The sequence below is a fragment of the Panulirus ornatus genome, chromosome 44 (genome assembly GCF_036320965.1).
Source record: "Panulirus ornatus isolate Po-2019 chromosome 44, ASM3632096v1, whole genome shotgun sequence".
NCBI lineage: Eukaryota > Metazoa > Arthropoda > Malacostraca > Decapoda > Palinuridae > Panulirus > Panulirus ornatus.
This window is the reverse complement of record NC_092267.1, coordinates 2,687,686-2,700,742: the sequence shown is the minus strand read 5'-3', so window position 1 is coordinate 2,700,742 and position 13,057 is coordinate 2,687,686. Positions and strand designations below refer to the sequence as shown.

Here is a 13,057-nt window from a genome sequence, read left to right as displayed (position 1 = left end):
CCCAAGTGCACTTTCGCGTAATAATCACATCATCAGGGGAGACACAAGAGAGAAATATATCCGTCAGTTGATACACAACGAAGAGACGTAGCTAGGACGCCATTTGCTGTATGTATGTATAGATGTCTGTATGTCTGTATTTGTGTGTGCATGTGTGTTTGCGAACATGGACAGATAATGAAACATATAAGAATATTCCAAGTAATTGAAGCCGTGTTAACATAACATTAACGCGAAACGCGAAGTTAAACCCAGGTATGTGCGTGTCTCTCTATGTTGACCTCATCTGCATGTAGTCTCGGGGTGTTCATGGAGGAGGCTGGCATTCAGATTAATTGCAGGCTATTGACGCCGACTCCACACTCAAACACAAGTGATTCGCTTACCCTCCAAAATTAATTAGCCTCTGGGAATCCATGCATCCTGACTACAGCCTATTTGAATGATCTCAGGCCATTAGACTAATGTAACAGATGGTGTAGGGTTCGAGCCAGCTGCAGCAGCCCCTTCACTGCCGCGGTGGTGAACAAGAACATACTGATGCAGGTGGATGGTGAGCTGGTGAACAAGAACACCTTCATGAAGGTAGTGAAGTTAGGGAAGGTGGCTAGGAAGTTATGAACAAGAACAACTTTGTGCAGGTAGAATGGTAAGGGATATGCGTTACGTTGGTGAACAAGAACATATTAGTGCAATTTGGTGAGGTAAGGGAAGGTGTCTGATGAACTGGTGGGTAAGAACACTCTGATGGAGGTAATGAGGTAAGGAAAAGTAACTGATGAGCTAGTGAACAAGACTCCCCCCTCGTAACTGGTGTAATATAGAAAACGGAATAATGGAGCTGGACGCCTGTTTGAGTGGTGAGGGAGCAGTAGATTTTCCTCTCCTATAATTTCTCCATTCGTACCGATCCTATACGACATGATGGTGTCGTACATCTGTGTCCCTTCCTCAAGCGACAAGCCACTAGACTGAGCATCTCACCTTTTCATAATTCCCCGTGTCTAGTGGCCTAATTGTGGACAGTGTGTCTTGAGGATTTCCTTATCTTCCTGCGTTTCCAACGGCAGGTGTTCATATGACGGCCAACCCGACACCAGATCTGTTCCTGCTCCTTATGTGACGACCAGCCCGATTTCAACGGCAATTTTGGGTCCACAGATCATGGCCTACATGGCGCCACTATGGTCACACTGAGGAAAAGAGGAAGGGGAATGAAAGGCAGGAAAGATCTGAGGAAGATGATGTGGAATGGTTCAACACCACTAGTGGGGAAAGTAGCGTGGAAAGAACCAACACCACTAGCGGAGAGCGTGACGAGGAAGGGACCTACACCACTGGAGGGAGCGCAACGGGGAATGAACCAACGCCACTGGCGGGGAGCGCAACGAGGAATGAACCATGGCCATCCAGGTGGAAGGCGTCGGAGGACGACCTAACGCTACCGACGAAGAAGGTGACGGGTAAGAACCAGAGATACACAGGCGGTCTGGGAACGTATGTAGGTGTTGGTGGGTACTGCAGGCTAAGGATGGCCTTCTGGCCTGTCACAAAGGTCAGCTACACGTCTCTACACTGACAGTGAACAAGTTAAGGTTAGGAGAGAGCAGTGAGGCTATGGCATGAAGCTTGATTTCCGATTCCCTTCTGCCACAACAGCTGACAGGAAAAAAGAATGGAGGAAAAGTCTTGTATAGCTGAAGTTAAGAAGTGAAATTTTATCACATTACTTTCCGATACCATACACTGTGGCTTCAGTAGGGGGTGAAAGTATATATATATATATATATATATATATATATATATATATATATTATTTTTTTTTTATTATACTTTGTCGCTGTCTCCCGCGTTTGCGAGATAGCGCAAGGAAACAGACGAAAGAAATGGCCCAACCCCCCCCTATACACATGTATATACATACGTCCACACACGCAAATATACATACCTACACAGCTTTCCATGGTTTACCGCAGACGCTTCACATGCCTTGATTCAATCCACTGACAGCACGTCAATCCCGATATACCACATCGCTCCAATTCACTCTATTCCTTGCCCTCCTTTCACCCTCCTGCATGTTCAGGCCCCGATCACACAAAATCTTTTTCACTCCATCTTTCCACCTCCAATTTGGTCTCCCTCTTCTCCTCGTTCCCTCCACCTCCGACACATATATCCTCTTGGTCAATCTTTCCTCACTCATCCTCTCCATGTGCCCAAACCACTTCAAAACACCCTCCTCTGCTCTCTCAACCACGCTCTTTTTATTTCCACACATCTCTCTTACCCTTACGTTACTCACTCGATCAAACCACCTCACACCACACATTGTCCTCAAACATCTCATTTCCAGCACATCCATCCTCCTGCGCACAACTCTATCCATAGCCCACGCCTCGCAACCATACAACATTGTTGGAACCACTATTCCTTCAAACATACCCACTTTTGCTTTCCGAGATAATGTTCTCGACTTCCACACATTCTTCAAGGCCCCCAGAATTTTCGCCCCCTCCCCCACCCTATGATCCACTTCCGCTTCCATGGTTCCATCCGCTGCCAGATCCACTCCCAGATATCTAAAACACTTCACTTCCTCCAGTTTTTCTCCATTCAAACTCACCTCCCAATTGACTTGACCCTCAACCCTACTGTACCTAATAACCTTGCTCTTATTCACATTTACTCTTAACTTTCTTCTTCCACACACTTTACCAAACTCAGTCACCAGCTTCTGCAGTTTCTCACATGAATCAGCCACCAGCGCTGTATCATCAGCGAACAACAACTGACTCACTTCCCAAGTTCTCTCATCCCCAACAGACTTCATACTTGCCCCTCTTTCCAAGACTCTTGCATTTACCTCCCTAACAACCCCATCCATAAACAAATTAAACAACCATGGAGACATCACACACCCCTGCCGCAAACCTACATTCACTGAGAACCAATCACTTTCCTCTCTTCCTACACGTACACATGCCTTACATCCTCGATAAAAACTTTTCACTGCTTCTAACAACTTTCCTCCCACACCATATATTCTTAATACCTTCCACAGAGCATCTCTATCAACTCTATCATATGCCTTCTCCAGATCCATAAATCCTACATACAAATCCATTTGCTTTTCTAAGTATTTCTCACATACATTCTTCAAAGCAAACACCTGATCCACACATCCTCTACCACTTCTGAAACCACACTGCTCTTCCCCAATCTGATGCTCTGTACATGCCTTCACCCTCTCAATCAATACCCTCCCATACAATTTACCAGGAATACTCAACAAACTTATACCTCTGTAATTTGAGCACTCACTCTTATCCCCTTTGCCTTTGTACAATGGCACTATGCACGCATTCCGCCAATCCTCAGGCACCTCACCATGAGTCATACATACATTAAATAACCTTACCAACCAGTCATATATACATATATATATATGTATATGAAGAGAGGAAAGTGATTGGTTCTCAGTGAATGTAGGTTTGCGGCAGGGGTGTGTGATGTCACCATGGTTGTTTAATTTGTTTATGGATGGGGTTGTTAGGGAGGTGAATGCAAGAGTTTTGGAAAGAGGGGCAAGTATGAAGTCTGTTGCGGATGAGAGAGCTTGGGAACTGAGTCAGTTGTTCGCTGATGATACAGCGCTGGTGGCTGATTCATGTGAGAAACTGCAGAAGCTGGTGACTGAGTTTGGTAAAGTGTGTGGAAGAAGAAAGTTAAGAGTAAATGTGAATAAGAGCAAGGTTATTAGGTACAGTAGGGTTGAGGGTCAAGTCAATTGGGAGGTAAGTTTGAATGGAGAAAAACTGGAGGAAGTAAAGTGTTTTAGATATCTGGGAGTGGATCTGGCAGCGGATGGAACCATGGAAGCTGAAGTGAATCATAGGGTGGGGGAGGGGGCGAAAATCCTGGGGGCCTTGAAGAATGTGTGGAAGTCGAGAACATTATCTCGGAAAGCAAAAATGGGTATGTTTGAAGGAATAGTGGTTCCAACAATGTTGTATGGTTGCGAGGCGTGGGCTATGGATAGAGTTGTGCGCAGGAGGGTGGATGTGCTGGAAATGAGATGTTTGAGGACAATGTGTGGTGTGAGGTGGTTTGATCGAGTAAGTAATGTAAGGGTAAAAGAGATGTGTGGAAATAAAAAGAGCGTGGTTGAGAGAGCAGAAGAGGGTGTTTTGAAATGGTTTGGGCACATGGAGAGAATGAGTGAGGAAAGATTGACCAAGAGGATATATGTGTCGGAGGTGGAGGGAACGAGGAGAAGTGGGAGACCAAATTGGAAGTGGAAAGATGGAGTGAAAAAGATTTTGAGTGATTGGGGCTTGAACATGCAGAAGGGTGAAAGGCGGGCAAGGAATAGAGTGAACTGGATTGATGTGGTATACCGGGGTTGACGTGCTGTCAGTGGATTGAATCAGGGCATGTGAAGCGTCTGGGGCAAACCATAGAAAGTTGTGTGGGGCCTGGATGTGGAAAGGGAGCTGTGGTTTCTGTGCATTATACATGGCAGCTAGAGACTGAGTGTAAACAAATGTGGCCTTTGTTGTCTTTTCCTTGCGCTACCTCGTGTACGTGCGGGGGGAGGGGGTTGTTATTTCATGTCTGGCGGAGTGGCGAGGGAATGAATAAAGGCAGACAGTATGAAGTATGTACATGTGTATTTATGTATATGTCTGTGTGTGTATATTTATGTATGCGTTGAGATGTATAGCTATGTATATTTGCATGTGTGGACGTGTATGTATATACGTATGTACGTAGGTGGGTTGGGCCATTCTTTCGTCTGTTTCCTTGCTCTACCTCGCTAACGGGGTAGACAGCGACAAAGTAAAATAGATAGACAAATGAAATATATCCGTCAATATTTCATTAAATCATTTCCCACTCTTGAGCCTACATAAACTACTACCTCTTTGCAGTCTGGAGTCCAGTCCCAAATTGCTTATGTATACGACAATTGGAATTTAACGAAAGACAGATCCTTGTGGCAACCCACATACCACGTTCAACCAGGCTGAGGCTTCACCATTTACCACTGCCAATTGTTTCCTGTCGATGAGGGAGCCACTGAACTGTGCACCATCGCTTGCGCTCATACCTGGTACAGCGGCTGGCGGGTGTGTGTGTGTGTGCTCGCTGACACCACTGTATACTGAGGTGAATGGACAGACCCAGCCTCTTTATAGGGTCAGTTGACGGTAGTAACAAAGGATTCTTCTTTATAGGAACGTTGATACGTCCTGCATGATTGCAGATTACAATCTGATAACCAGACATAACGTCACTGCTTTTATGTGATGAAAGGTGGACTGTAGTGGCGATGGTGACGTAGGGAGACAAGGCTTCAGGAAGTTAACGTGTGAAGGGTAACTTCGTCGTCGTATTAACGACTTGATCAAACTACCTTCCTCAATCGACCAATGGTGATAACTCCCATTCAGTCTTCAATGATGACGTTAACTGCCTCCTATCTGTTGTGTGGTTAATATATTCTTGATGGCAACTAGGTCGTGACCAGTGTTCTATAGAGCTTATATTACTACTTGGAGTAGTCGGAACTGTTTTATTAGTAGGGGGAAATGATGAGTATGGTGCATGCCAGCACAATATGGCATTTCATATTGGATATATAAATAACAGCGTACTCATAAACGCCCATGCAATGTGCCGTCGAGAAGGTTATATCTTATAGAGACAGGTGGTTTAGGAGTGTTGCGTAACTGGGTTGGAGGGGAGTTGGGTCGGGGCTAAATACGAACAGCTCCCTACTGTGATCCACGAGATTTGTGGAACAGATTTTTGCCAGCATATGATAGAATATTCCTGCCAAATTAACATTACAACGCCTGTGTTTGAATTGTTCGCTCGTTTATACACACACACACACACACACACACACACACACACACATATATATATATATATATATATATATATATATATATATATATATATATATATATATATATATATATGTATATATATTTATATATTTATATATATATATATATATATATATATATATATATATATATATATATATATATATATATATATATATATATATATATATATATATACATATATATATTTATTATTATACTTTGTCGCTGTCTCCCGCGTTTGCGAGGTAGCGCAAGGAAACAGACGAAAGAAATGGCCCAACCCCCCCCATACACATGTATATACATACGTCCACACACGCAAATATACATACCTACACAGCTTTCCATGGTTTACCCCAGACGCTTCACATGCCTTGATTCACTCCACTGACAGCACGTCAACCCCGGTATACCACATCGCTCCAATTCACTCTATTCCTTGCCCTCCTTTCACCCTCCTGCATGTTCAGGCCCCGATCACACAAAATCTTTTTCACTCCATCTTTCCACCTCCAATTTTGTCTCCCTCTTCTCCTCGTTCCCTCCACCTCCGACACATATATCCTCTTGGTCAATCTTTCCTCACTCATTCTCTCCATGTGCCCAAACCACTTCAAAACACCCTCTTCTGCTCTCTCAACCACGCTCTTTTTATTTCCACACATCTCTCTTACCCTTACGTTACTCACTCGATCAAACCACCTCACACCACACATTGTCCTCAAACATCTCATTTCCAGCACATCCATCCTCCTGCGCACAACTCTATCCATAGCCCACGCCTCGCAACCATACAACATTGTTGGAACCACTATTCCTTCAAACATACCCATTTTTGCTTTCCGAGATAATGTTCTCGACTTCCACACATTCTTCAAGGCTCCCAAAATTTTCGCCCCCTCCCCCACCCTATGATCCACTTCCGCTTCCATGGTTCCATCCGCTGCCAGATCCACTCCCAGATATCTAAAACACTTCACTTCCTCCAGTTTTTCTCCATTCAAACTCACCTCCCAATTGACTTGACCCTCAACCCTACTGTACCTAATAACCATGCTCTTATTCACATTTACTCTTAACTTTCTTCTTTCACATACTTTACCAAACTCAGTCACCAGCTTCTGCAGTTTCTCACATGAATCAGCCACCAGCGCTGTATCATCAGCGAACAACAACTGACTCACTTCCCAAGCTCTCTCATCCCCAACAGACTTCATACTTGCCCCTCTTTCCAAAACTCTTGCATTTACCTCCCTAACAACCCCATCCATAAACAAATTAAACAACCATGGAGACATCACACACCCCTGCCGCAAACCTACATTCACTGAGAACCAATCACTTTCCTCTCTTCCTACACGTACACATGCCTTACATCCTCGATAAAAACTTTTCACTGCTTCTAACAACTTGCCTCCCACACCATATATTCTTAATACCTTCCACAGAGCATCTCTATCAACTCTATCATATGCCTTCTCCAGATCCATAAACGCTACATACAAATCCATTTGCTTTTCTAAGTATTTCTCACATACATTCTTCAAAGCAAACACCTGATCCACACATCCTCTACCACTTCTGAAACCACACTGCTCTTCCCCAATCTGATACTCTGTACATGCCTTCACCCTCTCAATCAATACCCTCCCATATAATTTACCAGGGATACTCAACAAACTTATACCTCTGTAATTTGAGCACTCACTCTTATCCCCTTTGCCTTTGTACAATGGCACTATGCACGCATTCCGCCAATCCTCAGGCACCTCACCATGAGTCATACATACAATGAATAACCTTACCAACCAGTCAACAATACAGTCACCCCCTTTTTTAATAAATTCCACTGCAATACCATCCAAACCTGCTGCCTTGCCGGCTTTCATCTTCCGCAAAGCTTTCACTACCTCTTCTCTGTTTACCAAATCATTTTCCCTAACCCTCTCACTTTGCACACCACCTCGACCAAAACACCCTATATCTGCCACTCTATCATCAAACACATTCAACAAATGTATTTAGGGAATCAGTGATGGATTGCGCAAAAGATGTTTGTGGCATGAGAAGAGTGGGAGGTGGGTTGATTAGAAAGGGTAGTGAGTGGTGGGATGAAGAAGTAAGAGTATTAGTGAAAGAGGAGAGAGAGGCATTTGGACGATTTTTGCAGGGAAAAAATGCAATTGAGTGGGAGATGTATAAAAGAAAGAGACAGGAGGTCAAGAGAAAGGTGCAAGAGGTGAAAAAAAGGGCAAATGAGAGTTGGGGTGAGAGAGTATCATTAAATTTTAGGGAGAATAAAAAGATGTTCTGGAAGGAGGTAAATAAAGTGCGTAAGACAAGGGAGCAAATGGGAACTTCAGTGAAGGGCGCAAATGGGGATGTGATAACAAGTAGGGGTGATGTGAGAAGGAGATGGAGTGAGTATATATATATATATATATATATATATATATATATATATATATATATATATATATATATATATATATATATATATTTTTTTTTTTTTTTTTTTTTTTTTTTTTTATACTTTGTCGCTGTCTCCCGCGTTTGCGAGGTAGCGCAAGGAAACAGACGAAAGAAATGGCCCAACCCCCCCCCCCCATACACATGTACATACGTCCACACACGCAAATATACATACCTACACAGCTTTCCATGGTTTACCCCAGACGCTTCACATGCCTTGATTCAATCCACTGACAGCACGTCAACCCCTGTATACCACATCGCTCCAATTCACTCTATTCCTTGCCCTCCTTTCACCCTCCTGCATGTTCAGGCCCCGATCACACAAAATCTTTTTCACTCCATCTTTCCACCTCCAATTTGGTCTCCCTCTTCTCCTCGTTCCCTCCACCTCCGACACATATATCCTCTTGGTCAATCTTTCCTCACTCATTCTCTCCATGTGCCCAAACCATTTCAAAACACCCTCTTCTGCTCTCTCAACCACGCTCTTTTTATTTCCACACATCTCTCTTACCCTTACGTTACTCACTCGCTCAAACCACCTCACACCACACATTGTCCTCAAACATCTCATTTCCAGCACATCCATCCTCCTGCGCACATCTCTATCCATAGCCCACGCCTCGCAACCATACAACATTGTTGGAACCACTATTCCTTCAAACATACCCATTTTTGCTTTCCGAGATAATGTTCTCGACTTCCACACATTTTTCAAGGCTCCCAAAATTTTCGCCCCCTCCCCCACCCTATGATCCACTTCCGCTTCCATGGTTCCATCCGCTGACAGATCCACTCCCAGATATCTAAAACACTTCACTTCCTCCAGTTTTTCTCCATTCAAACTCACCTCCCAATTGACTTGACCCTCACCCCTACTGTACCTAATAACCTTGCTCTTATTCACATTTACTCTTAACTTTCTTCTTCCACACACTTTACCAAACTCAGTCACCAGCTTCTGCAGTTTCTCACATGAATCAGCCACCAGCGCTGTATCATCAGCGAACAACAACTGACTCACTTCCCAAGCTCTCTCATCCCCAACAGACTTCATACTTGCCCCTCTTTCCAGGACTCTTGCATTTACCTCCCTAACAACCCCATCCATAAACAAATTAAACAACCATGGAGACATCACACACCCCTGCCGCAAACCTACATTCACTGAGAACCAATCACTTTCCTCTCTTCCTACACGTACACATGCCTTACATCCTCGATAGAAACTTTTCACTGCTTCTAACAACTTGCCTCCCACACCATATATTCTTAATACCTTCCACAGAGCATCTCTATCAACTCTATCATATGCCTTCTCCAGATCCATAAATGCTACATACAAATCCATTTGCTTTTCTAAGTATTTCTCACATACATTCTTCAAAGCAAACACCTGATCCACACATCCTCTACCACTTCTGAAACCGCACTGCTCTTCCCCAATCTGGTGCTCTGTACATGCCTTCACCCTCTCAATCAATACCCTCCCATATAATTTACCAGGAATACTCAACAAACTTATACCTCTGTAATTTGAGCACTCACTCTTATCCCCTTTGCCTTTGTACAATGGCACTATGCACGCATTCCGCCAATCCTCAGGCACCTCACCATGAGTCATACATACATTAAATAACCTTACCAACCAGTCAACAATACAGTCACCCCCCTTTTTAATAAATTCCACTGCAATACCATCCAAACCTGCTGCCTTGCCGGCTTTCATCTTCCGCAAAGCTTTTACTACCTCTTCTCTGTTTACCAAATCATTTTCCCTAACCCTCTCACTTTGCACACCACCTCGACCAAAACACCCTATATCTGCCACTCTGTCATCAGACACATTCAACAAACCTTCAAAATACTCATTCCATCTCCTTCTCACATCACCGCTACTTGTTATCACCTCCCCATTTACGCCCTTCACTGAAGTTCCCATTTGCTCCCTTGTCTTACGCACCCTATTTACCTCCTTCCAGAACATCTTTTTATTCTCCCTAAAATTTACTGATAGTCTCTCACCCCAACTCTCATTTGCCCTTTTTTTCACCTCTTGCACCTTTCTCTTGACCTCCTGTCTCTTTCTTTTATACTTCTCCCACTCAATTGCATTTTTTCCCTGCAAAAATCGTCCAAATGCCTCTCTCTTCTCTTTCACTAATACTCTTACTTCTTCATCCCACCACTCACTACCCTTTCTAAACAGCCCACCTCCCACTCTTCTCATGCCACAAGCATCTTTTGCGCAATCCATCACTGATTCCCTAAATACATCCCATTCCTCCCCCACTCCCCTTACTTCCATTGTTCTCACCTTTTTCCATTCTGTACACAGTCTCTCCTGGTACTTCCCCACACAGGTCTCCTTCCCAAGCTCACTCACTCTCACCACCTTCTTCACCCCAACATTCACTCCTCTTTTCTGAAAACCCATACTAATCTTCACCTTAGCCTCCACAAGATAATGATCAGACATCCCTCCAGTTGCACCTCTCAGCACATTAACATCCAAAAGTCTCTCTTTCGCACGCCTGTCAATTAACACGTAATCCAATAACGCTCTCTGGCCATCTCTCCTACTTACATAAGTATACTTATGTATATCTCGCTTTTTAAACCAGGTATTCCCAATCATCAGTCCTTTTTCAGCACATAAATCTACAAGCTCTTCACCATTTCCATTTACAACACTGAACACCCCATGCATACCAATTATTCCCTCAACTGCCACATTACTCACCTTTGCATTCAAATCACCCATCACTATAACCCGGTCTCGTGCATCAAAACCGCTAACACACTCATTTAGCTGCTCCCAAAACACTTGCCTCTCATGATCTTTCTTCTCATGCCCAGGTGCATATGCACCAATAATCACCCACCTCTCTCCATCAACTTTCAATTTTACCCATATTAATCGAGAATTTACTTTCTTACATTCTATCACATACTCCCACAACTCCTGTTTCAGGAGTATTGCTACTCCTTCCCTTGCTCTTGTCCTCTCACTAACCCCTGACTTCACTCCCCAGACATTTCCAAACCACTCTTCCCCTTTACCCTTGAGCTTCGTTTCACTCAGAGCCAAAACATCCAGGTTCCTTTCCTCAAACATACTACCTATCTCTCCTTTTTTCACATCTTGGTTACATCCACACACATTTAGGCACCCCACTCTGAGCCTTCGAGGAGGATGATCACTCCCCGCGTGACTCCTTCTTCTGTTTCCCATTTTAGAAAGTTAATACAAGGAGGGGAGGATTTCCGGCCCCCCGCTCCCGTCCCCTCTAGTCGCTTTCTACGACACGCGAGGAATACGTGGGAAGTATTCTTTCACCCCTATCCCCAGGGATAATATACACATATATATACATATACACACACACACACATACACACACATACGCACATACACACACACACATATATATATATATATATATATATATATATATATATATATATATATATATATATATATATATATATATATATATATATTTCTAAATCATGACATGAAATCCTCGATATATATCTATATTCAGTTTCCACCTCAGCTGACGAAATCATCTTCGTATCTTATTGGGTTGTGTAATGTTGGTACACAGGGGCATGAAATCAAGGAAAATGTATGTAGTACAAGCACTTATCATGACTTCAGAATTCTATCAATGACGTTGGTAATCATCCATACGACTTATGGCCCTCAATAATTATGCATTTGTTATTGTGCAATGACTTTGAAGCCACAAACAAGAAGTTCAGTATTAAAAATATAATTTCTTCCATCACAAAAGCATGAAGAACATCACATTCCAAATACAATTTAACAAGTTAGGAGAATTCCATTTCTTTACTTATTCCTCCTTACGAAAGCCAGCATGCTTCCTCTTTATGCGGGCATAAGGACCGATGGCAGGATCAGTGATAAAGTCATAAATAACTTTTACCCAGGATTCATGCTGTGGCAAGTCATCATAGTATTCTGGGGCTATCTCTTTAACTTTTGGAAGCCGACACCCTGGGATGTAGGGAAAGTCATGGTGTTCATTGTGGTAGCCGACATTGAAAGTTAAATAGTTTAGGGGTCCGTAATAACTGTAAGTCTCGAAGCCTTGTTTAAACATGTAGTGCTCCGAGATGAAATGTCCTGCCACTGGATGAAGACCCATAGCTAGCAGAGATCCTCCAGCTAAGTATGCAAGACATTTACCACCAAAATAATAGAAGATAAATGCATTAAAGGTGAGCTGAACTGTTGTGTTGATGACTTCAAGAAGTGTTGGTGTCTTTGGGTATGTAACAAGTGGGCGCAGAGCATAAAATATTGGCTGCAGGAACATCCAGATCATTTTCCCGAATGTAGTACAGAAGAGCTGTGCTTCTATATTTGTTGGAATATCAGTGTATATATATATATATATATATATATATATATATATATATATATATATATATATATATATATATATATATATATATATATATATATATGTATTAGAGAGGATCACAATTTTGCGCGTGATCAAGTATATTCCTATAAGTCCACAGGGAAAATGAAACACGATAAGTTCCCAAGTGCACTTTCGTGTAATAATCACATCATTAGGGGAGACACAACTGAGAAATAACAGTTAGTTGATATACAACGAAGAGACGTAGCTAGAACGCCATTTCGTA

General features: G+C 42.9%; 1 protein-coding gene across 1 annotated transcript; it reads right to left on the bottom strand.

Annotated features, from left to right (window-relative positions):
* Positions 1 to 12,091: 12,091 nt before the first annotated feature.
* Positions 12,092 to 12,783, bottom strand: LOC139762791 (sphingolipid delta(4)-desaturase DES1-like; the record flags this gene model as incomplete). Its single annotated transcript, XM_071687947.1, has 1 exon — positions 12,092 to 12,783. A coding segment is annotated over one exon (549 nt), but the record flags the coding sequence as incomplete, so codon positions are not given.
* Between the last annotated feature and the right edge of the window lie 274 nt (positions 12,784 to 13,057).